Source organism: Myxocyprinus asiaticus, chromosome 42 (genome assembly GCF_019703515.2).
Source record: "Myxocyprinus asiaticus isolate MX2 ecotype Aquarium Trade chromosome 42, UBuf_Myxa_2, whole genome shotgun sequence".
Lineage (NCBI taxonomy): Eukaryota > Metazoa > Chordata > Actinopteri > Cypriniformes > Catostomidae > Myxocyprinus > Myxocyprinus asiaticus.
In genome coordinates this window covers 23,600,096-23,627,991 of record NC_059385.1, presented here as the reverse complement: position 1 = coordinate 23,627,991, position 27,896 = coordinate 23,600,096, and the positions used below count along the sequence as shown (strand labels likewise).

The 27,896-nt window shown below is 37.6% G+C and overlaps 2 protein-coding genes across 6 annotated transcripts; one reads left to right on the top strand and one right to left on the bottom strand.

Annotated features, from left to right (window-relative positions):
* The first annotated feature begins 271 nt into the window (after positions 1 to 271).
* slc20a1b (solute carrier family 20 member 1b) lies at positions 272 to 20,340 on the top strand. Of its 2 annotated transcripts, none has more exons than XM_051684135.1 (11): positions 272 to 538; positions 1,663 to 2,412; positions 3,390 to 3,530; positions 3,652 to 3,737; positions 3,986 to 4,082; positions 9,942 to 10,061; positions 13,883 to 14,110; positions 14,214 to 14,760; positions 16,884 to 17,069; positions 17,190 to 17,274; positions 18,017 to 20,340. In XM_051684135.1, exons 2-11 carry the CDS (start codon positions 2,064 to 2,066, stop codon positions 18,170 to 18,172), a joined length of 1,995 nt encoding a protein of 664 aa, XP_051540095.1. In that variant the 5' UTR covers positions 272 to 538; positions 1,663 to 2,063; the 3' UTR covers positions 18,173 to 20,340. The 2 variants fall into 2 exon arrangements, with proteins under 2 accessions (XP_051540095.1, XP_051540096.1); XM_051684136.1 differs by lacking the exon at positions 272 to 538 and adding an exon at positions 2,807 to 2,924 and having other exon boundaries at positions 2,268 to 2,412.
* On the bottom strand, positions 20,202 to 26,702 carry si:dkey-200l5.4 (ring-infected erythrocyte surface antigen). Of its 4 annotated transcripts, XM_051684214.1 has the most exons (11): positions 26,562 to 26,676; positions 25,608 to 25,661; positions 25,462 to 25,494; positions 25,247 to 25,279; positions 25,120 to 25,149; positions 24,159 to 24,182; positions 24,035 to 24,067; positions 23,910 to 23,942; positions 22,872 to 22,901; positions 22,627 to 22,665; positions 20,202 to 22,201 (listed from the first exon to the last, which is right to left on the bottom strand). In XM_051684214.1, the coding sequence occupies exons 1-11, from the start codon at positions 26,614 to 26,616 to the stop codon at positions 22,158 to 22,160; spliced, it is 408 nt and encodes a 135-aa protein (XP_051540174.1). In that variant the 5' UTR covers positions 26,617 to 26,676; the 3' UTR covers positions 20,202 to 22,157. The 4 variants fall into 4 exon arrangements, with proteins under 4 accessions (XP_051540174.1, XP_051540176.1, XP_051540175.1 ...); XM_051684216.1 differs by lacking the exon at positions 25,462 to 25,494 and having other exon boundaries at positions 26,562 to 26,691; XM_051684215.1 differs by lacking the exon at positions 23,910 to 23,942 and having other exon boundaries at positions 26,562 to 26,686.
* Between the last annotated feature and the right edge of the window lie 1,194 nt (positions 26,703 to 27,896).

Below are 27,896 nucleotides of genomic sequence, written 5' to 3'. Positions count from 1 at the left end.
CCAAATAAAACACATAGTAATTAAAGAGAGAGACGACATAAACAAACTGGTTTTGACAGTTAGTAAAAGTATTAGCGGACTTTTAATGTCTTACAGAGTTGTAGTAATAGCTTACATAAAAAGTCCAAGGTTAGATAAATACTCTTTTTTTCCTCCCTACTGACATCGCCAAATAAGGTAATATTGGGTGGAGTTTATTGTTTGACGTCACGTTCAACCGTAGACAGGTCCCGCCCTCGCAGCCATATGATATATATCTTTCGTGGACAAGCAAAAACTCATAATTTGAAGCCGGCAGAAAGCGGGGTTTTTTTTGGCGATTTTTTTTCTCATTTATTTAAAAACTCATATCATCAGAAACGGCGGGCAGTATCGTTTCTATCGCCTTTGAATTTACTGTATCTATCCGACGATAGTGCTCAGGGAAGAGCGAGAGAGTATTACTGTATCTTGCATCGCGCGCGCGCGGAAAAGGACTACAGTGTGAAAAAATAAATAAATACCGAAATCGACACTTATCTCCAGTTTTCTTCGAGTGGTGAGTAAAAATCTTATGGTTGCTGTTATTGGGTCGTGTTTTACTTCCTCTAAAGACATTAGTATTTTATTTGGAATAATTTGGGCGGTTAGAATGAGCGCGAGCTCCTGGCTTTTGTCAGCTGATTCGCTCTGGTCGACTATAAAACAACGCGTACGTCTCCGTTACATAGTAAATAATAAAACTTGACTAATATACGGCTTTTCATGTGTAAGTGACTTGTTTTGTGATCATTTTCATGAGTGTAATGAAGTTATCTTGATTTACAGTGCGAGGTTAGCTGTTAGCGGGTGTGAATGAATGACGACACGTGTAGTACGAAGCCGGCGCGCGCAGCACAGATGAATATCGCCTTAAAAGCCTTCACATTAATTTTCTTTCATTTAAGTCGCCTGTTATATTAAATATTCAGTTTAACATGATAAAGTAATATTCTTCTGAAAACTACCGATTGGATGGATGTCCATGAGCAAATTGCTTCCTCAATGTTCCGTTAGCGAGGAAGTCCGTGTTTAGCGCGAGTGGAGAGAACCGGCTGAAACAGCCTGACAGTGAACCGCATTTCATCATCTGCTTTCTGATTTACTTGCCCAAGGAATGCGGCATTGCAGGAATGTACTGGAAAGACTGATCGGGCAGCTTAATTTAAACAATAGTTCCTGTTTGTTGTCACATAGTTTAAAATATTTATCAAAGTGGTGCCGTGGCGTGTAAAATTAAAAGATCTCAAGCTAGTTGCACAGACGTCTTTATTGCTTTCAATATGCTACTTTACAATATGCTTTATTCCCGACGATTGCAGACTGTCATACGCAGATCGTAGCATCGATTTTAGTTCATGCACATTCATTTGCCCTATGGGGGATGTATGTATTTCTACGAGTTTTGTACATGGTGCATGCATCCAGATTCCTGCCCTATGTTCTCGATGAGTTTTGGTGTACGCCTCCTTTTATGTAGTGAAAGAGTTTTCGAGAGACCGTCAGTACCCCTCTCAGGCAAATAAAGTGTTGCTGCAATGTGTAATAGTCGACTTATGTCCAAGTTCTGGCTTCAATTCTCTGCATTGAAATTGTTGTGTAACATGGGAACCTTCCCACTTTCTCCTCTCTTTTTTTTTTCAGGAATGAGCTGTTGTTCACCCACCGTGTCTGTTGTATAATGGATGTCTGCTCTGCCTGCCTAATTGCCCAAGCCACAACAAACTGTTATAGATCTAGTCTACTCAGAGGATAGCAATAGGCCCTCACTCCACCCTCTCCCTCAACGTTACACATCAGTTTAGAGCAGAGCAGTGCAGATTCTCTCTGGTGTCTGGATTGCTTTGATTTGCTGGTTTAGTGAAGGGTGAAGGTCGGTCTGAGGCAGGAAAAAAAGATTTAGAAACACTAGTACCTCAATTATCTGGGGATTAAATAATAATAAAAAATAAGTCCAGTGTGCTGCTTTATTTATATAAAAATTGGTAATCATCCCTGTTAAGATTGTGAATTTGTTCTCTATAACTTGAAAAGCATTGCACACAATGCTGTCAACAACTCTGGCCACAATAACGCTCATGAGCACCCTTGGGTTCACCGCTCAAGTGGACATCTCGGATTATCTATGGCTCCTAGTAGTAGGCTTCCTTATTGCTTTTATCCTGGCCTTTTCAGTGGGTGCTAATGATGTCGCCAACTCGTTTGGTACGGCAGTGGGATCGGGTGTGGTTACCCTTAAACAGGCCTGTGTTCTTGCTACAATCTTTGAGACTGTGGGCTCTGTGCTGCTTGGTGCCAAGGTCAGCGAGACGATCCGCAAAGGCATTATTGATGTGACCATGTACAACGGCTCGGAGCATGTGTTAATGGCTGGCTCAGTCAGCGCTATGTTTGGTGAGTAACTCACTTCAGTTCTGATACCCAAGGGTGTTTCTTCAACTTTGGGACAGTTCCATGTTCCATGCGGTTGTTTTTTTTATTTTATTAAAACTAACAGATTTGATCTTTTTCCTTTGTGTTATGTGGACATCATATTCAAACTTCCTTGGAAATTTTTACCATGCCATCATAATTTATTTTAAGTACTTTTCAAATGCTTTTTATGTGTTGATTTTACTGTTTTAGCATTGACCTGGACTTTCTATATTAAACTATGAAAATCCATTATAAAAGCTCTAGTTATTGTCTAAAACTGTAATGATCTAAACAAAGAGTGAAATAAACCATTTCAACATTATTGTGGAATTTATTTCTATAATTTTTATAAAAAATTACAACTGTCCAGCAGTTGTGGCATCATTTCCACCACACCAAACAATTGTACTTGTTAACCTTGTTAAGGAGAGGTGTCAGTGAGGAGCATGCTTGAGAAGAAATATGAGAAAAGAAAACAAAGAAAAAGCAAGGTAAATATCACCTGTTGGCAGAATATTTTCAGATCAAGGTGTAATATTTTTTTTTTTAATGCAAAGTGTGAAAATATTTAATTGTATTTAGGAAACATAACACTTAAGCTGTAAAATCAGCCATAGTGAAACAAAGGAGTTGGCCATTTTGTTTAAAAAATTTAAAAATATAATTTCAATGATTGTCATTTCACATTACTGAATTTGTGATGTGAAAACGACGCAGTGGTGTGGGAACTTTCATTACTTAAATCTCCTGTGATGCATATACATGAACAGTTGTATGTTGTTATTAGACCAAAAAAAAATAATGAGAGCGTGGAAAACGTTTCAAGATTTTCTAAAAGTATATAGTACTAAAAATGCTAAATGTTGAAGAAACACCCATATCATTTTTATTTTGTCTACCATCACTGATTTATATACAACACTTGTGGTGTTCCCCCTCCCTTCATTACCCATCAGGTTCTGCTGCATGGCAGTTGATGGCCTCCTTTCTAAAGCTTCCTATTTCTGGGACCCATTGCATCGTGGGAGCAACCATTGGCTTTTCACTGGTCGCCAAAGGTCAGCAGGGAGTCAGATGGTTGGAGCTTCTCAGAATTGGTGAGTCAGCTTCTTTCATAAGGATTGTCCATTTGTTGTTGCGTTGTTGCAATGCTGTAGTCAAGATACTGGCAATGTTTTTTACTTATTTTTTTGATTTTTTATCTTTGTCCCATTATAGTTGCATCATGGTTCCTCTCTCCTGTCCTCTCTGGCATCATGTCTGCCATTCTTTTCTATTTTGTCCGTATGTTCATCTTGCAAAAGGTAAATAATGACTTTATCTTTTCCAACTTTGTATTTATGAGTTACTTACAGATACAAGTTGACTGAGAAAAATGGTGGAGAAATCACAAGGTCAATTTAGAGCTACCATGTTTATAGTTCTGTCAAATTTCCTTTTTTTAAATTATGATTATTATTAGGGTAAGTCCAAATCACCATGTTAAGATGCCAATTGTGACCTAACATAAAATCATGATTGGGTGTTGACGAAGTATTTTGTCCCTTTGCAGAAGGATCCAGTGCCCAATGGTCTGAGGGCCCTTCCTTTCTTTTACGCTGTTACAATGGGAATCAACCTGTTCTCCATCATGTTTACAGGAGCACCAAGTGAGTATTGTTTTATTTCTACCCCTAGTTTGCATGCGTGTAACATGCTCCTTCTAACCAGATGCCCAAACTCTGCCAGATTGTTTACAGTGCTTAAAGCCAAAGCAGTGTTTAACCAAGTGGGCAGTGGAGCACTCATGAGATGGATATGTGGTGCCCGTATTCATGAACTCAGTCAGTGTTTATTCCTTCTCCATCATAGGAGAGAAAAAAATAATGGAATAAAGAATTCTCACCCATAAAAAAGACTCATCATACTCAGTAGATTTTGAGAAAGCACCACATTTATGAGTGCTGTTGAGCTCTGAATATTTTACCATTCGTTGTCTGAAACGTTATTAAATGAGCATCATTTGCTCCTTTTGTTTTCTTTTACCTACAGGGCTCAACAAATCAAGAAGTCAACTGGCCTGGGCCATTAAATGAAGGCTACAGGCCAGAGTATGATGCGATATGCACCATGGAGTGTGTACATGTATGCACTCCCGGGCAGGTGCTCTTTACATAGGCACAGCAAGGTTCATAATACACAGCACGCACATTACAGGACACTTAGCTCCTACATTGCACACACATTCTACACCAGGGCGGATCAATTTGTAGGTCATGCAGGGCTTCAGAGTTTTATGAAGACAATTTGGGCAGTCTGTTTATATGCACAGTCTATAGCTATTTAAGTTAGTTGTGTTGAAAATTGAGCACTCTTTTCAGAAAGCACAAACTTCCTAGTTATGAACTTAAATATTCAGTCAGTATATTCAAAAGTAACTGATCTTGAGTTGGAAATAAGTCAAAGGTTGTTTGGTGATGACATTGATAAAAAATAAGTACTCCGCCCATCCTTATTAAAATATGCATGGTGGTTTTCATCACAGTTTGAGTGCAGTTTCTAAGGATTTTAAGATTTATAGTCTCAAAATTAAAGGACTGTCCTCAAGAGCCCAAATTAATCATTCTAGTGTCACTTTAGGACTAAGTCGATTCACTCAGCCAAGTTCATCAGCTGACACGCAGGCCAGAACATTATGGGAGTCGTGTTTAAACATCACACCAGGATAAGGGCATGTCTCCTCAGAATCTCACACACCAATTTAGATTGACATAGTTGGCCATAACAGTGCCAGCTTAACACAGGATTATCCCGATCTTTGGCTACACATAGTGATATCGTCATGTCATCTGCTGTTGGATTAGCTTTAGAAGTACCAGACACAGGCCATGAACTCCACATCCTCTCATCCTGTTTGAGGCAGTTCACTCAGGTTCAGTTAATCCAGAGCCGCCTCTATCCCAAGACAGGACTGGACAATACCAGCAGCAGCAGCCGCGGGGTGGGGGGGGGCTCAGAGGCATGTTATAAATTGTTGATCGACCTCCTGTGTGCTCTGAAGGGAGTCACACAGCACACATGCCCGTAGAAATTAAGTCAGTATGTGACTAGGTGGAGTTTCCTTGAAGCGGTGTGTTTGTACTTGGTACTCCTTGTCCCCCTGGTTTTATTTTAACCATTTGTGTGGAATGAGGGCTGTGTGATGTAACAATCTAACTCACGGCCATGTGACTACAAGTTCAACCTGTTCAAGCTAGTTTGGAGTGATATGTTGGTTATGCACTGTAAAGTAAAGGATCTGTTTCTAACAAATTAGCTCTCCACCCCAAACACGGTTCCTCTCAGCACTTTGTTAATCACATGAACTGCCATAACCCAACCACCCACCCCTCAGATTTAACACAAGGGCCTTATAGTAATTCAGCAACCGCAGTTCCTTAAGTTCTGCTTGTGCAAAGCACAGATGACACATAAGATCTGTTTCTTTCTTCCTATTAATGCCATTGTCCCTCCACATTTGAGACCTGACTAAGAACAAGCATTGATTGTTCTGTTTCGTTAATCTCTACTCTGTAATGCCCACTCTTTTTAAAAAAAAATTAGTCAACCTGTTTTCAGTTTAAGGGCCAAAACTTTTGGCTAGACCCTCCCACCCCCAGTACTTCAATGCTTATTTTCTGGTCTGCTTCCCCTTTGGAAAACAGACAGTGGGTTGTTTTGGTTGCCCTGGGGATATAAAGCAAACATGACAGCCGCAGTAAGCGGCCTCATGGATTTGAAATGGAATGTTTTTAGATTTGGCCAGACTTGTTCAGCATGGCTCAAAACAGTGACAAAATGAATGTTTTGTTTAAACTGTGGATTAATTTGTGGATGCCAGGTTTTGTGCTTGGCATGAGCCAAAATATGGAGTGTGTCACAGCAGACAACACACACCTTTCTGGCAGTATAACAGTGCTATAAAGGTGGAATAATGTTAAGAGTGCTTCAGACAGTATAAGGTATATTTCATAATGTCAAGTTGATTATCAAATATACATAAAACTTTTACAGCAGATATTTTTTTCAGAGGCATGTAACAGTCAAAGACCACAAAGAGCATAATTGGCATAAACAACAGTGCCCAGCCCACACGGACTCATAAACCATCATCAACCCTTCACCACGATGAGGGATGGTGCATTACTATGTCTGGAAAAACAGCCTGTTATTGTGTAATAAAGGCCATGGTGGAATAGCAGGTTTTATTGTGAGGTGAAGCAGGAAATGAATCCACTTCCATTCATTCATCCTACTTTCATGCTTGCTGTCTGGCTGCCCCCCTTTTGTGAGGGAGTGTTTTTCAGACAAGCTACGTAGATACAACCACAAATGCATTCCCTGCCTAACTTACAGTACCCAGGGCTGCATTTCTCAAAATACATGTGAGCTGGAACAGTGCCAGACAAACATACTTAATAACTGGGCCACATTCTTTTTATTTATGTTTTTCAAAATGTCCTCTTTTGGCTTTTTATCTAATTTCTGTTGCTCACCCCCACACAGGGTCCAAAATTAACTTATTGCCACAGTACCGAAGGCAGTGTCATTAAAGGAAATTTACTGGCCAAATGTGTTTTCTGCCAGTTATGAAACCTTTTTGCATTATTCTTAGCTTAGAGCTGTCAATTGATTAAAGTTGCTTAAAATGCTTATTAGTTAATTGGCATATATCAATATTTGCCTTCAAATAAAGAATTCAATTAATAAAATAACTATACCATTATACAAAAGTATAATCAGTATTCAAAGACATTGTATTATTGTGGAAGACTAGTGATTAGACACTACAAAAAGTGGCTTTAGAAGTCAGTATAATGTTTGCTTTATTTCCAAATCATTGAAAATAAGCGATCACTGGCCTAAAGTCCAGAACAGTCTGTTCCAGGAAGATCCAAGAGCTGTTCTCATGGGACACGTTCTTGCTTTAATTTTGAAAACATGCATCAGACGGATGCTTTTGGAGTGTCTTACTGTTGTTGTGTTGCGTTTCACTGGTTTTCAGTGTCTCTAGTCATGAACACTGCATTTTTAGGTTGCTGTGTGAAGTTAAATGCCGTTTGATACTGAATGTTTCCTGAACAGCTAGAATTGCACTTGCTGCTAAACATGCAGATGGTACTATGACCTTGAATTGCTCAATTCGGGAAATAGCTTATTATGGGAGTAGCATACGTTTAGGGTGCAAGTTTACTTGCGTTATTTTTAAGTGTTATTTTTTTAATTAATTGCACTGAATTGATGTCTTAAATCGACAGACTTAATTTTACGTTAAGTTGCTGTTCTGAATGTCAAACTGGCGAGGTACTCGATAAAGCCAATACTCTCCTTTGGTGTTTGGTGAGTGTTAATGTTGGACTCCCACACCTGTACAGTACCATGTAGATGTTGCCAGATCATGCCCAGGGTTCCCGGAGATCCTTGAATATCTTTAAATGATAAAAGCTCTTAAATTTTGGGGTGGAACGACAGGAATCATGATATGACCATGTGATTATCAAACTTCAAAAGAATACGATTTAATTAAATAAATGCATTTGCTGCATCTCTCAAAGTGAAAACGTGGCACTGTTGTATTTTATCCAAGCACACGGGGCTTGTGAGTGTTTCCAGCAGTTACAGAGCAGTTCGCAGTCATTAGGCCATATCGGAAATGACAAGCAATTACTAATGATCAACTGTTGATAACGATATAGTGTTGATGAAATATGACAGTTTACTTTTAATTGTTTATATTATAATACATTGTAGATTATTGTAGGAGTGCACATTTTATATCCCTTATTTGTTTGAATGAGCAGCTGGAAGCAGTGACGTGCAAACATTTCAAAATAAGAGTCCCTGGTGTATTTCAAAGTTAAAGTGCCTTTAAAGTTAAAAGTTGCATGCTTGGGCCTCTGTCTGGCCCTCTCCATCGCAGGAAGGTAAGACTAAGAACATTTAATATAGGCTACCAATGTTAAAAAACTATTGGCAGATTAACTGGCTTTCTTTCAACACATTATCGAATCAGCACAATCCAATATCTGTCGACCTTTAATTTTTATTTATTTATATAATGTTACATAAACCAATTTTAATGTGATATACAGTATATGTGGAAAACATGCCTTGAGTATTTTAAACTTTCATATAGCCTACCCTGTTTTTACTGATGATCAATGTTCCATGTACCGTATTGAATGTGTGCCCCTGCTTGTTCAAGTAAGAGTCTGTGATGCATGATTTATTTTGAGTTTGTATGGGATTGTTTTGGTATGGGGATACAGTATTTTATTTGTTCAAGTCTTGAAAAAGGTTTTAAAAAGTCTTAAGTGTGATTTTAAAAACTCTGCAGCAACCTTGATTACAGTGTTTGCAAGTTCAGCTGTTCTTTCCACATGCATTATTAAAAAAAAAAAGAAAGTCACGCTCCTCCTTGTGTCTTGTCTCCTGGGGAGGTTGAACTGGAGTTGTATAATCAATGCACACGTAGGCATGACGTGCCCTGCGTTCTCCTGCAGGAAATGCGTGTGTTTTTTGGGGAGTTTGTGCCCCACTGCTCCGTGTCCTCTTATCTCATAACCTCTTCCTTTGTTTATTTTTCACAACCCAGCTCCAGCAGTGCCTTTTTTCTTCTGTTTTTTTACATTTAAGTTGGCCAAAGTCTTGCTCTAAATATTTCAAATATCTTTTTTTCTCCCACTTTGGTTCCTTGAACTTTTATGTCAACACATTTCATTGTTTGTGGTTTTGGCCCCCATGGAGAATTTGTAAATGACTGATTGCTCTGCCAGCACTCTTCCTTGAGCATGCAGCTTGCATTCTACTGCACCGCAGCTACCACCGCAGTCTTGGCTCAGATGTAACCTTTCTGCAGGAGTGGTCAATTTTTTTTCCCCTGTCCTCCCTGTGAAGTGGGGAGATATCTTGCTGCAATAGCCTTTTAAGGCATCCACACTTGCTGACCATATGCTATAGCAGCCTTGCACGCATATGTCTGTAGTACGTTTTGCTGCTGATCGCACTCACATCTCGCCTTAGGTGTTACATAAGAGGGCAGGTCTTGTGCTTGCATTCCGTATGCAACCAGGATATTTGATACTTGGTTGCAGTGGTTGTTTTGAATTGATGTCTCTATGGAATCTTAAACAAGAAATGCAAGTGCATTTTTCTTGTAACTCTCTTCACAATAGCCTTATAACTGAAAATTATAAATAGGTGCCTGTGGTCTAAATATTCTCTGAATAAGCATTTATTTTCCTCTGAAAGGACATGCATGCAGTGATCTGCTCTTATTGAATACTGTGATCCATTTCTTGTGCCTTATTAACGTGCAACTCCAATGCCTTTACTAACAACCTGGACTCCATGATGTCCCTGTCCATGCCCTAATGTTGTTTGTTGTGTTAATGGTAGCACATGCTGCCTTATGTCTCAAAAGCACCTTTCCTTTCTTCCCCTCCACTGCCCTCTTGGTCCCTTTCCCCCTGTGAATGATTGGACTGCAGTGCTGGGGTTTGATAAGCTGCCCTGGTGGGGAGTGCTGCTTATTTCCATCGGCTGTGCCCTCATCATCGGTCTCATCGTCTGGTTTGCTGTCTGCCCTCGGCTCAAGAAGAAGATTGAATGTGAGTATCAATGTTTCATGTAATGTCTTGTAATTGTTTACTTTATCATGTAAACCACAAAATCTAATTTAGTTGCTATAGAACTTGAAGTCACATCCAACAGTTGCCCAATAACAGCACGAGAGCAAAATTTGGTGACTCGTGGGAAAAATCAGTGCCAAGAACATTACGGAAAATGTTGAATGGGTGGGGTTCCACAAAGCTATGTAAGAGGGCTTTTACAGAAGTTTACTTGCATTCTACTTGATAATTTAATATGCCAACTTTTAAAGTCTAATTTGGGTGTGCATATATATGTGTATATACGGTATTAAGTTGGTATTTATCAGGCCCTATAAAACTCTGGATGGTAATCTGTGGGCATATAAGATTTATAAACCATAGAGAAAGCACCAGGTGTTCTTGGAGGATAATTCCCTACAGATTAAAGATGTTGGCAGTGGACAACAGTTTTAATCATTAACTTAAATACCCTATTCCTTTTAAAGGAATAGTTCATCTAAAAATTAAAATCTGAAATGTCAAATAATATGCCATATTAAAATTGAAACAGATTTTAGTTACGGGTTATTTTTGGGTGTAAACTCAAGGCTCAGCTATAGTTCCTTACAGGAAGCAGCCCTCTACATTGTGAGTAAATCACTCGCATATGCACTTAAATTTTGCGCTCTGCGACTAAAATATGTGTCTGTGATTCGCCATTGGCTAGTAAATATTAACATTTCACTCACCAGTGGTTGAGTTGTGTATAGGGCTGGGTATTGATACAGATTTCCTGATTCAATTAGATTCCGATTCACAAGCTTTCGATTCAATATCGATTCATATGGGTTTATTTAAGTTATAATGTCCCTTTTGCTTGCATATAAAATGCTGCTAAAATATACAGGGGACCTTTTAACTTAATTATATTTTATTACTTTTACATAATTTTGGTCACATTTTGGCATTTTAAAAATGAACAAATACATTTATTAAATCAATAAATAAGATATAATATTTCATATATTATTTTTGTTACATGTTTGTTAAATTGCATAATTTGTACTATTTACAAGTATTTACATTGAATTGTTGAACACGTGCTAAAACCGGTATTGTCTCTTTAACAAAAGCCAGCTTTTCTGTAAAGAGCATCTGTAGAAGAGCGCATGGTAACTAGAGAGGACTCGAATGGCTTTACCTCATCTGTGCTATGCATGATTAGAATTAAATGTTTTTTGTAGTTGTTTTTGATCAACCACTGACTGTAAAGAACAGAAAGGGTATTAAAAGAGACTATATTCAATGACAAAAGGGTTGTGTGGATTTCGTCTTGGAGACTCATTATACGGAACAACTTTTATTCTCAACACGCTGTGAAAGGATCTCACTGCTGAACACTTTGACTAAACTTTTCAATTACTGGGGAGTGAAATGTATACATTTACCAAACAGTCTCATAGTGTGAAATTTGTTTGCAAATGCGAGTGGTTTCCTCTCATTGTAGTAGAGGGTTGTGCTTTGAGTAAAAAAATCTATCTTGGGATTCAAGAATCAATATCAAGATCGTTCAAATGAAGATCACGATAAATCGGAAAAACTATATTTTTACCCACCCTTGTTGTGTAGTGTAAAAGCACCGATATCGTTTTACTGAAAAGCAAGCAATTTAAGAAGCTGGATTCAGCCTCATCTTTCCGTGGCTGCTGTGTCTCATGAGCATGCAGGAAATCGCGTTTGTGTCTCACTCAGTTGAACTCGGAGCATCTCATGGAACCGCACTGCAGACATCACCCAAGAATCACAAGTTTTAAGGAAATATCTTACAATATAAATATCTAATAGCCTACATGGGGGGCCTTCGAAAATTTTCTCAGACGATGGGGGGGCAATGTTTTTGAAGCCTGAAAAGGAAATTATATATCCTTATTTTGTGACGCAAGCTAAATTTTAATAAGTGACTTTGTTTTGTGCATGAAGCACACAGTGACAGTTTGTATGATAATTAATCATCATATTTGTGAAAGACCTAAAACAGACAATCATCATAATCACAATTATTTGTTTGACAATTATTCATCAGCCAAATTTCATAATCATGACAGCCCTAATTTTACAATAGTATCTAACCTTTGTTTTTGTTAAAAATGTTATGAAATTTCAAACAGTGCAATTTAAAGACATCATATAATTTGCTAGAATATGAAATTTGTACATTTTTGAGAAGCTAAATTGTGATTAACAAAATTAGGCAAAATATAAAATAAAATCTTCAATATTGCATACTATATTGTGTGAAGTCATATATGAAGGCCCCTTTTCTTGGTTTGCTTAATATCTTTTTCAGTTGCATTACACTTACATGTCATCAAAAGTCTGGCGTGTAAAAGCAAACATTTACTAGCCAATAGCAATTCTTTCTCCAACATTACCGTAGAGGGATGGGAAGTCAAGTAAACAGTAATTTGATGGCAAGAAAAGTCACATTTTTTGACAATATTCATTCCTCAAACTGTTTTAAAATGGTTGAATCACAAAAACAGACAGACGACAAACACCCACTTAATTTTCAAGAAATGTATGCATTACATTTAAGAGGCAATATGTTTATTGTAAGGTGATTGTTTAACACAAACAGAACAAAAGCCTCTTTTCCACCATCGGGCCGAACTGTTCTTATTGCAAAACTGTTCTATTCTGTGCCGATCCGGGCCAGCTGGCATGGTTCTGTATTTATTTTCCGCTGTAGTGATGAAAACACACTTCGAATGTACACAAGAACTATGTCAGTTGTTACCTTGGTAACGCAAGAGTTTAAGGACTGCATGAGAAGTGTGTTTACTTTGCCCAAATGCTGCGCTTGGCCAGCTACAGAGAAAAAACGAGTAACCTTGGCAACTGACAAGTGACCAATTGTGAGTAGCGACGTCACTACAGGCATTTCACCAGCACAGTTGTCTAACCGTGCTGAGAATTCCGGGCTGGGAACGGTTTCCAATTATGTCGTGCCGAATCGTGGCCAGGTGGAAAAGCTACTGTAACCATTCCTCACCGTGCTTAGAACCATTCGGCCCGATGGTGGAAAAGAGACTAAAGTATCATGGTCTGTCTAGAGTAGTATAGTCTGGCTGTGTACTGATTGTACCTAATTGGGTCATAGTGATACACTAATTGGTCTTTGGCTGTTAGACTGGAATAGCCCGTAGTGAAGTTGAGGTGTTGACAGTAAGATAGCTTAGTTTCGTCAGGCTAAGGTGCACTTGAGTTACAGTTCGAAATGGCTCTCGCTAAAATAGAATGTGTGTCCTTTGACAACCTCCTACGACAAGATCAGTGGACAATGGACTGAGTTATGTCAGACTGGCCTTGAAATGTAGGCTGCAGTGACCATGTAAGCAAACAGTTTGCCTCTCAAAGTTTATAGAATTTGATGTAATATGATGTGCTTGCCAGCCATTCTACTTAACACAATCAATGCAATCGAATTCACCCTTACTTCATGTTCAAAGTAAAGTGGGGAATGTTATAGTACACCGCCCCCCCCCCCCAGATAATTTGTGGTCCATTATGTCAGGGTTCACTTCCCACAGTTATATAAAAAAAAAAAAAAAAAAAACACTTTTAAAATTGTAATTTCCAGGCTCATGAAAATGTATATTGTGAAAACGTTTTTAGTGTTTAGCACTTCATGAGTGCAATCTCTAAAAAATATTTTTTAAATCCTTATCCAGTAATCAAAAACAACTGTAAAAACCATGGAAATAAATTTTCTGTATCTTTTTCATATGTCTCAGCTTTGACCTGAGCGTCTTCTTGTATCACTTACTTTATATATACAGGTAAATTAAAGTCTTCCAGCCACTCTGAAAGTCCTCTGATGGAGAAGAGGGAACTACATGAAGTTAACAGTCCGATCCTGAAACCTGTTCCTGAGGAGTTTTCAGCTCCCCTTTCCTCTAACACCTCCCCACCCCCTCCTCCTCCTGAGGAGCGCCGGGTCACCTTCGACATTGGAGATTCAGATGATGCAGATCAGAAGGATTGCAATGAAGCAGAAACCGGTTATGGTAAGTATGTAGGGTGTGATGCCTCGCATACCATGCTAATCATATCATACTTTTGATATTTTCATTGAAGATGCATGGTTAAACCTGACTCTATCTTCACCAGGTCCCAAGATGGCCCATGTTCAGTTCATCAATGGCCCTGCTCACAGTCCTAGCAACGGTTACACTCCGTACCACACGGTTCACAAGGACTCTGGCCTCTACAAAGACCTGCTTCACAAACTCCACCTGGCTAAAATGGGAGACTGCATGGGGGAGGGTGGCGACCGGCCCATCCGCCGCAACAACAGCTACACCTCCTACACCATGGCCATCATCGGCATGCATGGAGACTTTAAGCCCAAAGAAGCTGATTTCCGTGCTTCAGAAGATGGGGACAAGGACAAAGTCGGCACCCAGGAAAGAAAGCGCATCCGCATGGACAGCTACACAAGTTACTGTAATGCAGTGGCAGAGAACGGAACACCTGAGAGCCTCGGGGAGGGTGAAGTCACTGTGGAGATCAGAGACGATGATGCCGGTAGCAGCCGTAGTTCTTTAGAGGAGGACAGAGCTGATGCTGACAGGCCTGAGGTGTCAATGCTCTTCCAGTTCCTGCAAATTCTCACTGCCTGCTTTGGCTCTTTTGCTCATGGTGGAAATGATGTCAGGTAATAAAGATTTTAAACTACAGTGCTTTCAATAGTACCTAGACTTTAGTCTCTCTTATGATTTTTAGTTCAAATAAAGCCAGTTACGGTCAAAATTTACAGTGATTTTTTTTTTTTTTCAAAGGTAACGGATGTTCTTACACCCCTAAATGTTGTAAATCACTGTAATGCAAAAGCTTTTATGAAATGGTGACAACAGCAATATGATTGACTTCTATATTCAACAAACTGTTAAATTTATTATTATAAATAATAATCGGAATAAACAATTATTTTGTAAAAAAATATAGCTGTATATTATATATTGTATTCTAATATACAGTTGTGCTCAAAAGTTTGCATACCCTGGCAGAAAATGTGAAATTTTGGCATTGATTTTGAAAATATGACTGATCATGCCAAAAAAACTGTCTTTTATTAAAGATAGTGATCATATGAAGCCATTTATCATCACATAGTTGTTTGGCTCCTTTTTAAAGCATAATGATAACAGAAATCACCCAAATGGCCCTGATCAAAAGTTTACACACCCTTGAATGTTTGGCCTTGTTACAGACACACAAGGTGACACACACAGGTTTAAATGGCAATTAAAGGTTAATTTCTCACACCTGTGGCTTTTTAAATTGCAATTAGTGTCTGTGTATAAATAGTCAATGAGTTTGTTAGCTCTCACATGGATGCACTGAGCAGGCTAGATACTGAGTCATGGGGAGCAGAAAAGAACTGTCAAAAGACCTGCGTAACAAGGTAATGGAACTTTATAAAGATGGATAAGGATATAAAAAGATATCCAAAGCCTTGAAAATGCCAGTCAGTACTGTTCAATCACTTATTAAGAAGTGGAAAATTTGGGAATCTCTTGATACCAAGCCAAGGTCAGGTAGACCAAGAAAGATTTCAGCCACAACTGCCAGAAGAATTGTTCAGGATACAAAGAAAAACCCACAGGTAACCTCAGGAGAAATACACGCTGCTCTGGAAAAAGACGGTGTGGTTGTTTCAAGCAGCACAGTACGACGATACTTGAACAAAAATGAGCTGCATGGTCGAGTTGCTAGAAAGAAGCCTTTACTGCGTCAATGCCACAAAAAAAGCCTGGTTACAATATGCCCGACAACACCTTGACACGCCTCACAGCTTCTGGCACACTGTAATTTGGAGTGACGAGGCCAAAATAGAGCTTTATGTTCACAACCATAAGCGCCATGTTTGGAGAGGGGTCAACAAGGCCTATAGTTAAAAGAATACCATCCCCACTGTGAAGCATGGTGGTGGCTCACTGATGTTTTGGGGGTGTGTGAGCTCTAAAGGCACGGGGATTCTTGTGAAAATTGATGGCAAGATGAATGCAGCATGTTATCAGAAAATACTGGCAGACAATTTGCATTCTTCTGCACGAAAGCTGCGAATGGGACGCTCTTGGACTTTCCAGCACGACAATGACCTTAAGCACAAGGCCAAGTTGACCTTCCAGTGGTTACAGCAGAAAAAGGTGAAGATTCTGGAGTGGCCATCACAGTCTCCTGACCTTAATATCATCGAGCCACTCTGGGGAGATCTCAGACGTGCAGTTCATACAAGATGACCAAAGACTTTGCATGACCTGGAGGCATTTTGCCAAGATGAATGGGCAGCTATACCACCTGCAAGAATTTGGGGACTGATAGACAACTATTACAAAAGACTGCACGCTGTCATTGATGCTAAAGGGGGCAATACACAGTATTAAGAACTAAGGGTATGCAGACTTTTGAACAGGGGTCATTTCATTTTTTTTTCTTTGTTGCCATGTTTTGTTTTATGATTGTGCCAACCTACAGTTGAATATGAATCCCATAAGAAATTAATGAAATGTGTTTTGCCTGCTCACTCATGTTTTCTGTAAAAATGGTACATATATTACCAATTCTCCAAAGGTATGCAAACTTTTGAGCACAACTGTATTAGCCTGCAACATAGCAACTTGGCACGTTAATATAGAATGTGCAATCACAGATGTTTATTGGCATTTTAGTCATTTAGAGCCTGAATATTTGTTTTGTTTTAAAAAGCATATTTGAGAATATATGATGAATCTTAAGCATCTTTTGCAAACTTAATGTATTCTGTTTTGCTTTCAGTAATGCAATTGGTCCTTTAGTTGCTTTGTGGCTGGTCTATGATAGTGGTTCTGTTACATCAAATGCACCAACTCCAACCTGGTTGCTGCTGTATGGAGGAGTGGGCATCTGTGTTGGTCTGTGGGTCTGGGGCCGTAGAGTCATCCAGACCATGGGCAAGGACCTGACTCCCATCACCCCATCTAGGTACAGTATATACACATACCCAGCTTCTCAGATCAGATACATCATCGGCATTACAGTCTTTACCAAGCAAAACCTCTCCAGCTGATAGACTTCTCTAAACAATACTTTATTTAATTTCAGTGGTTTCAGCATTGAGCTCGCCTCAGCCGTCACTGTTGTGGTTGCTTCCAACATTGGTCTTCCAGTTTCCACCACTCACTGCAAGGTAAGCTAAGAATGTATGCAAAACGAGCAAATGCAAAACAAGGTGAAGACAGAGACTATTTGAATGAGGTTGATAACTTCAGCCTGTTGATAAAAGCATGGCCTTTTAGTCTGTTTTCACTAGTGGTTGACCAATATATTGCAAATTTAATTACTTACTGCTTGGATGTGAAGGAGCCGTCTGAGACAAGGAAATGACCAGTCACCTCACAAAAATCCAGCATTTTCTTCCTGTCCAGCGCTAATATAATATCTTCCTCTGAAGCATCTATCAGCCAGGATCAAAACTCAGTTCCATGGTCAGTGATCCGGGCCATGTAAACTGAGTGCGTGAGGGCTACTTATAAAAGTAAAAAGTGCTTAATGTGCGCCATGACTAAATGTCATATTCAGTGTGTTCTGTATGTACAACTGGTTTGATTCGGTCTTTTGTGAGAAAGTGCAATGTGGTTGCAGGACTACTGTGCACCTTTATTTCCTTTCTAATATATTAACAATTTCTTTATCTGCAAATTAATTACTAAATTTGTTTGATTAATCAGAAATCAGAAGAAATGGCCATCTACCATTTAATACACTATCTTTTAAAAAGTGAAAGTTTTGTGAAATTTTCAGTAAATATAGTGCTAAATAGTTTTTGTTTTTGTTTTGTTTTTTTGTGGGTCCACACCAAAAGCTCTAGTATGGAAGCAGTTGGTAGCAGTATAATTTTAGATGCTTAAGATGTGATCATGTGTTTTCAGGTTGGTTCAGTGGTGGCAGTCGGTTGGATGCGCTCCAGGAAGGCTGTGGACTGGCGTCTGTTCAGAAACATCTTCATGGCCTGGTTTGTCACAGTGCCCATCTCTGGCCTTATCAGTGCTGCCATCATGGCCCTGTTCACCTACGTCATTCTGTGAGACCTTTGAACTCCACCCTGTCTAACTGTGCTCGTGAGGAGCTCCCACCTGCAACCAGGAGCACCAGAGAGGGGTGAAGGGCATGACTCATCCTCCCCATCTCTTTGTCTCTCTTTGTACACCTTTCCCCACGTTCATCCTTGTGGTGGGTGGGGAATGAAAAAGGCCCCTTTCAATAGAGCCTGTGAATCTTGGCTGCATCATTCCTTGCCTGTATTGATGACTTGTGTGCATTTCTGTGCACTAGGTCACATGTCATAGGCTATGGGAGAAAATATCTTCTTTCTCATATCTAGAGTGGTTGCCATCTAAATCTCTTGTACATAGTCAAAAATCATTGTTTTTGTTTTTTATGCAAGTATGTACAGAGTCTTTTAAGGTAAAAGAACAATTACAATGCAGTATTAGCCTTCATTTGACGTGCATTTTTCATTACATTCATAATTTGCTGAGAGTTGCCTAGAGGAGCAGTATTTAGGTGCAAATTAATTTGGGGAAGAGGATTAGTTTAGGTTTAGTTTTTGTTTTCTTCCGTACATTTGGTAATGTCTGCATATACACATTTTCTTAAGAAGGGGCATGTGACTGTCAAAAATGGAGCCTTATGACACCCACATGTTTATGAGAATCTTATGTGGGCTGATTTGCAAAAGAAATTGGTTATTCATTTCGCATCATGTTCCTTAATATAATTTCAGTGTCCTTTTCCATATGTCTTAGTTTATTTTTAGTTCTTTTGTAGGTTACACTACAAATGGACATCTAAACAGTTTCTGTATGCCTCAGACACATTTATAAAAGATTTAGCCATTTTAAAAGCCAGTTCTGTAGTTGTTTGTTGTTTTTCTTTGTAATTATTTGTACTGTCTTTTCCTTAATTGTTTATGGAAAATCTAACTCTTTCTGCACCACTGTAAGTAAGCTGTTAATATTTGCATTGCCCAGCATTTTTAACAATAACAACTACTACCATATAACAGACCAACCCAGGTGTGGAGGTATACGATTAAACAAACTCAGCAGCTGCTGCAAAGATTAATGCTTCCTTCAAGCACAGAATACTCTGCTGTAAGTGCCCTGCCGTAATTACTATGCTCTTGGTGACTTTCTTAACCGAAATGTTTCCCTGAATGTTTGCTGTAGGCAATTGAACTCCATATGGTGGATTATGTCCCTTTGTGCTCAGTCTCCATGTGCCACTGTTGTTGAATACGGATGAAGTGTTTCTAGGATACCCAAGCTATCGTTTTACCAATGTAATGCACCCCAGACGTACTGCAAGGGCCAAAGCTATTGATCTTTTTTCAGAAGATTAACCATCCGCGTCATGTGCTAATTCTCAAAAAGTCCCCCTGCCAAAGTAGCATTGTTGTATGGAGGAATTCAGCAGTTGCTTGCTTTCAGTTTTGGACTATTACCCCAAATTGCCTGATTTTGTTGCATTTATTGCTTAGTGAACATTTGAAACCTCTGATAACATTTAAAAACAACCAATAAACCTCTTTCCTGTGAGTGTACTACAGTAATGCTTTGCAGTGGCACTTGCGCTGACATCATAATCGGTACCTGAAAGGCAGCAAAATAAACTTAAGAATGAACGGAGATACGTTTACTAATGCTGGAAATGAGACATTTACAGTTCCTGTAAAACTTGATGGCATCCAATTAGATGCCATTAGGTGTAGCTCATCTGCTCCAGCCTTCTCATAGACCTGCTAAAGTAGAACTTCTGAGGAATGTATATAAATAAAAACACAGTATATGTATACACAGGGTTGCTTATGGCAACTCCTTAAGCAACAGGAATGACTTAACCTATTTATTAGATAGGTGTGGGAAAATGGTTTTAAATGTTTTTTACCAGTTTCCCTGAACTGAAGTTGGCAGTAGCTCAGCAGCTGTGTAAAAAGATACTTGCCGTCCTTTCCTGAACGTGAGGATCTGCACTGCTGTGAAGCCATCATTTGCGAGTGGTGATTTGGTTACAGAACTTAATACAGTCAGACCTTATATAGTTTCTGTAGTTGCCTTATTTTCTTTTTTTTTTTCTTTTTTTTTTTTTTTTGGGAACCAAAGAGAAACGTTGAGTGTTGTGTTGGCTTTTGTTTCCAGCACACTGTTGTCCATACTGTGCTTTGGGGTTGAAAGAATAAATGTCTTTTTGTGTATCACATGTCTTTGTTTATTCATTTCACCAGTAAATGATATGACTGATTTCCTTTCACTCTGAATTTACTATAAGTAATTTAAGGGATGTACAGTATATTGGTGACCATGGTGTGCCACAAGGTTCAGTCTTAGGCCCTTTGTTCTTATACATGCTACCTTTAGTGATATCATTAGGAAGCATGGTATTAGCTTTCATTGTTATGCTGATGACACACCGGTTTATATTTCCTCTAGATGAGATTTCACAGATATTGGATTTCATAAAAACATCAAAGGCTAGATGACCAGTTATAAAAACGAGTTCTAATCATTGGGCAAAATGCTTTTAGAAATAATCTCAATTACAATCTCTGCCTTGCTGATTCAGCTGTTCGTGTCATCCTCTTCAGTTGAAAGAAACCCCTTAAGTTAAGAAACCCCTAAATTATAACTATAAGGTGATTGCCACTAAGGTTCTTGCAACTGTCATTTTTGACAGTGAACTGTCATTTGAAAGCCACATTTCTAATGTCTCTAGAACATCATTCATCTCAGAAATATTGCCAAGTTAAGAATTAACATTGCTAAGTTATGAAATATATCATGAAATAAAAGGTCATGCATTCATAACTTCAAGACTTGATTATTGTTATACATATTTTTGCAGAGTTTTTAAACTTGTTTAAAATGCAGCAGCTAGTATTGGCCATAATTAACTTTTTATTTAATTAGGCTATTGCTATCGGTCTTTTTTTTGTTTTGTTTTTTTTTTTTTTTACCATTATTGGAAGAAGATAACGTTAAACTACAAACAGTGTAGTCTTTTTGTGCCAGGTTTTAGCAGGTAAGTATTAAAGTCAATATGAAAATCGAAATTGATCAGGCAATGTTTCAGTTAAAAACCTCCTAAAAAGTGGGTGCTGGCTGTGTTTCAGGAATAGAGAAGTTCTCCACAAATGCACTGCATTCCACTCGTATTCAAGTCTCACTCCATTCTGGTATACTGTAGCAATGCTTACTTTTTAAGGTCCATTCAGTTCTTACTAGATAAAAGTCCAGCCCTACACCCCTTTTTAAAATTATTATTATTCAATAACTGAAGAATAATTATGGGAGTAAAATAGGCTGCAAATGCTTGTTTCATGTTGATTTTATACAGTTAAACTGCACAATAAATGTTTTGGTTTGTACTTGAATATTTGGTCTAAAAACATGTTTACATTCATAGCGGTTATCAGACAAACTGGGTATATCACTAATCTATTTTTCAACACAAGCATCAAAATTTCAACCTAACACTTTTGCAAACAATAAAACATTCATTGAGACTTGAATTAAGGGCCTTTTGTAGACTATATTGAGTTAAACAGCTATGTATCATCAGGCTGTTGTGGGACTCAGGGAAGCATTGCATCTTTGGTCCAAAAATAAGCTGGGACAATGGAGACGATATAAATAAACCCAAGGACTGTAGACAGCGCTGGCCTGGATAGCCGCCCTAGATATGTTTTAACACTACCCACATCTGCAACTCAATAAACTGTTACATCCTAAGAGGACATGTAAGCTCGATCTATTATTACACCCATCTGAATGTTTTCATTTTTATATGAATGTTGCACACTGGTCAATATTTTCAGGATTTATTAAAAAAAGAAAAAAGCATCGATCTTTGAAATTGTGTGAAAGGAGGTCACAATACATGCAGTGATCTTTGTCATTTCGTGCCAGGTGGCATATTTGTTAACAATTTTGCTTTATGCAACAAGTTGGTATTTAGGTTTAAAGATATATAGATTCCAGTACAGCCCCTTCTCACACTTGGCTTGGCAACGTTTTAAGAATCATAATATTCGATGCTCTGATCCGCAGTGATATCCTCTGTGGGGGAAAAAAGGTCACAATGAGTTCAAATCAAAATTAGAACCTTTAAAGTTGTCACCTTTAAAACAGGTTCTGAAATTCAGGTCAATTACAGGTTACTAGGGCGCTTCTTTATCTATGCTTCTTCAATCTTTCATAGATTTGATTGCTTTAGCCTTGTCCCAGAGCCAAACTTTCATGATTAAATTATAAACAAGAACTATAACATGTTTAAAACTATGATGATCTCAACAAAGAGGGAAATAAACACACAATTTCAATACTTATTATTGGATTTATATCAATTTGTTAAACATGGACAAATTTGCAAAACATTTTTGCACAAGAAAAATCTAGGCCCCCCTCAAAATATTTTGATTTCTGCAAGAATAGCTCAGCTAAAATACGAGACTGATAAAAGATACTGAGAACACTGGACTCACCTACACTTTCCACATTCTCTTCAGCCTGCTCACTGTGCTCTAGGAAGAATAAAAAGACATGGTAGTGATGGACTGGAAACCATTAAAGTAATTTATTTAGCATAACAGGTCAATTATTACATGTCAGTTTTTATTTGCCAAGAGTCAAGGTTAACGTGCATCACGTTTCACGCGTCACATGCGTTTATCTGCAGTGAATGTAAGTCAAACTCTGGCGCCCCTGTGTGGTCATGAATGGATCTTACCTACGGACTCGTCACTGTCGGCGTTTTCTCCTACGTCAAAACAAAATTACGCAAGCGTTTCATCACGTGAGACATGTGGCTCAGTACAAGTACAACTTGTTTGTAATTTCTAATCATACTATTACATTGAAGGACGTCATATTTTTCATAACAACAAGAAAACAAGGAGACAAGGCTCTTGAATTTATTTGAGCCAAATATCATATTGATGCCAAATATACCAAATAGTTCACTCCAAAATGAAAAGTCTCTCATCATTTACTGACCCTCATGACATCCCAGATGTGTATGACTTTCTTTCTTCTGCTGAACACAAATGAAGATTTTTAGAAGAATATCCCAGCTCTGTAGGTCCATACAATGCAAGTGAATGGGTACTAACATTTTGAAACTCTAAAAAGCACATAAAGGTAGCATAAATGTAATCCATATGACTCCAGTGGATAAATCCATGTCTTCAGAAGTGATATGATAGGTGTGGGTGAGAAACAGATCAATATTTTTTACTGTAAATCTCCACCTACTGGGCAGGGAGGAGAATTTATAGTAAAAAAAGGACTTCAGTATTGATCTGTTTTTCACCCACAATCATATCGCTTTTGAAGACATAGATTAAACCACTTGAGTTGTATGGATTTATTTTAGGCTGACTTTATGTGTTTTTTGGACCTTCTGAGTTCTGGTCACCATTCACTTGCATTATATGGACCTACAGAGCTGAGATATTCTTCTAAAAACTTAATTTGTGTTCAACAGAAGAAAGAAAGTCATACACATCTGGGATGGCATGAGGGTGAGTAAATGATGAGGGAATTTTCATTTTTTGCTAAACTATTATTTTTAATTCCAAAGTTCCAGATTTTTCTTGTAGAGTTCGATAAATGTTTCCATTCTTCCAGACGTTTAAAGGGGGGTTGCATCATGAAGCATTAACATGTTTCCATTGATCATGGTATAAATACGTCTCTTGCTTGAATGTATATCCTTCCTGATAATAAAGTTCTGAAATTCTGTTTTAAAAAGTAATACTGCTCTCACCTGTAGTGTCTGTTAATGTCTCTTTCTCATCATCTGTCAAATTTTGATCATGAATGAATGAATGAAGCAGAAATCATAAAAGTTGTAAAATTGGTTGTTAACAGATTGACCACTTGCTATCTTACCTTCAGTCTCTTTTTCATCAAGCACTTCTATCTCTGAAAAATAAATTAGTTAATGAGCACTCACATGAACAAAATATTTTTTCAACAATGATACTGCGCAGCAGAAATTCGATTTTTTTCTTACCTTCTGATTCTTCAACATTTGCCTCTGTAATATACAGTATACTGTTTTATCCATCAAATGCAATTTGTTATTTAATTATTTTAGATAAAATATAGTGATAAGTAGGCCTAAAAGTTATAAATCTTCATCTTTACACATTTGAATCTCTATTGCACATCAAATCTTGGGTTGCATTAGAGCAGTGTTTCTCAACTGGTGGGTCGCGACCCAAAAATGGGTCGCAGGTCTATTCGGACTGGGTTGCGAAAAGCAGGGAAAGATCAATGTTATGGTTCTCCCATTGAAGATCTTTCGGAGGCCGCCCAAGTGATAGCCTATTTAGGACTGCCGAGGCAGATTTAATGATAATCTCGTATACAGTTAAAAGCTTCTCATCTGCACTGCAATATTTTTTAACTTTCCTCCTGTGTAATATGTATTTTCTGTTTGAATGATGTATGAAATTAGGAAACACACAGGATAATAATGGGCTCATATAAGTAAATATGCTCTTCAATTTTTAAGAGAGGGGAGAGAAAACTTCCTGTAGCTTTTGTTGTTAACATCAACAACAAAAATAATGTCACTTGATGCATGTCCTTATACTTGAAAGCCATGAACAAAACTATGCAAGATAAAAGGAAATGCGACCCAGGCAGGGGCGTAGTTTCCAGAGGGGATAGGGGAGAGGTAACCCCCTCAATAATCAAAACAAGAAAGTACAACCCCCAAATATTTATACCATGATCAATGGAAATTGTAGATGCTTCACACTGCAACCCCCCAATATTCAAGACAAATCTACGCCCTTGGACCCATGATACATTAAATACAGGTTAAGTTTTTACTATTGTGGGTCGCCACTTGATTTCCAATGTAAAATCTGGGTGCCGAAGCAAAACCAGTTGAGAACCACTGCTTTAGACAACATTTTCAGATCATTTTGAGTGATTAATGGATAACAAAGCAAGACTTTTCTTACCCATGTGAGTCACTCCTAAACTTTCTTCATCTGTAAATGAGTCAATAAATAGTTAGCATCAGGAAATGACAACCCCACATACCTCAAATCTTGAATCAACCAGCTTTTGTTTTGAATCCATGTTTACCTTCCACATGGGCTGCTTCAAACTCCAGTTCATCTGAGGATACAGAGACAAAATGACGTCAGCGTCTGAGAATCTGTACATGTGCACGAGATATGAGACTGTCTAAGTCATTTCAATGAAGAATGCCAATGACCTCCAAAAAGAAGGAAGTTAAGCAAATCAAACCAGTTTGTTTCAAGAATGTAGTTGTTGAATAGAAGGAAATGATGACCGACCTAGTTTTTGTGTCGTATTGTGCACTTCATACACTGGGACCAGTTAAAACAGAGAAGGGTGTTTGGATATAAACATTTATAATTTTTTTATTTTATTTTTGAATCGCTCAAAACTGTTACATACAGAGATGTTACATATAGATTACCTCTCTCTTCGGGTGATTCAGTCCTTTCATGCAATTGCAGAGATGCAGAAATCACTGCAGATGGTGAAAATGTTAATTTTTATTTTCAGTCAGACAAGGTTTAGTATTGTTCTTTCACATGCATGTAGTGTTCGGAGTACTCTTTGTCATATACATTTGGTCACACCTAGCATTTGACATACCAACTCATCATTATTAAAATTATATTGTGCAGATTTTAATAGCTAAATAGTAATAATAGAAAACTCATCAAAACACAACAAATGGAACTATGAGAACTGTAGTGACCAAAAAAAAAAAAAAAAAAATTAAAGCTTCTATACAAAATGAATGCCAATCACTTATGCATAAGCCTTTAGATCAAAATGTAACCAGAAACATTGATTTAATTGAATGTGTCCGATTTTGATTAGTAGTGCATTTTAATCAGAGGCTTTAGTATTATTCCTTTACATGCACATAATGTACACTCTACGTAATATACTTGGTATTTTGCCATGTAAATCAATTCAGGGTGAATAACTGATTACTATCTAAATTCTCAAAGCACATTATCAATAAATACACCTTATCAGATCAGCTATGGCTGATGTATTCATTTAAAATAAAGATTAACTAACCACAGAACATTACATGAATCTTTAAAACAGCTAATTAAATAACTTTGTCCATTAATTGTAATTTACATGGGAGTGTAAATGCACATTAATTTGGCCAAACTTAATAAACAAAGAAATTAAACGTATTAAACTAAAATAAAAAAACATGAAAATATATTAAACTCTTTCAAGACAAACAATAAGATTTTATTTTATTATTATTATTTATTTAAATGATTAAAAATTTTAATTTTTTTTTCTCTCAAAATATGTATTACTAAAAAAACAAAAAAAAACAAAACAAAAAAAAAAAAAAAAATAGCAAACTACATAGACTGGCATACTGTAATCTTACCACTGTGGAAACCTGCCACTGCAACAGAGAGGATTATTGGTACAACAAGTCTCATCTTGGAAGAAGAGGGCGGATGCTGAACAAAGGTTAAACAAATGAATTTGAGAGTGCCGACAAATCTTTTTATATGTTGCCTGGCATCACGTGCTCTGGATGTACAGGCTCATCTCTGTGTACCTGCCAGCAGCTGGGTGGCACATCTCGCCCGACACACAGATGTGCTATTATTTCCATAATGAATGACCTTCATTGTTGCTGTTCTGATCAGACGTTCTATTATTGTCATCAATGGTGACTGGTGTAAGTTTGGGATGGATATGTTGGATGTTAACTAGTGTTTTCAAAAGTAACGGTCATTTCCACTCTGAAGTTGGTGGTGTTTGGCATCTTACAAAAGGATTTAACTGATTGTTCTCACAGATCTGATGTCACTACTGCTGGCACATGGACCTGTTGTTGTGCACACTGTGGAAGTATATATTGCACACTTCTAAAGCAAATAATAATATAGTAAATAAAATACATATGGCCTGTTTGTAACAACATTATGTCATTATATTGACCACACTTAAGTCAGGGCTAAACTGAGCCATCTAGGAAAAATGTTTTAATAAATAATTTAAAACTCGTCTTTTTAAAATAGTTTATATTGATTAGAATCGACTCCTGTTTACTCTACTGGGTTTATATTTAGTTGCATAACTGCTTACTTGTTTTATGTTGAAATTGCTGATTCATCCTATTTATTTATTTATTTATTTATTCTGTTTTGTTCTATTATGTTTGAGTTTTCTTTATCTTTTTTACCTTTTATTCTTCATGTATGTGTGTGTGTGTTGTAGCGCTTTGGGTATGAGAAAAGTACATTATAAATAAAACTGATTATTATTATGATTATGATGATGATGATGATGATTATTAATTACTTATAATGTAAATAGATACAAACACATGCATTACCCTATTCAGATATTTTTATGGATTTTTTTTTATCTCATTTTCTCAATATCAATAAACCAAACAGAGTGATGTGTAATATGCTAAATTTTGTAATGTTAGTACATAGACAATTTTTTTATTCATTTCAGTTAGTAAACATAATAATCAAAATCTGGATTCCACCTCATTGCCCTCAAATTTCTTCTATCGAGCCAATGTATGGCCATTTGGTGTCTGTGATGCACAGAACTAATCTTTTTGGAACGTCCATCCTGTAAATAAAATGTTTTGCAGAAGACGTGTAAACTAATGCCTAGTAATACTACTACTACTACTACTACTACTACTACTACTAATAATAATACACAAGTAAATAATGAATAAACAAACAAATAA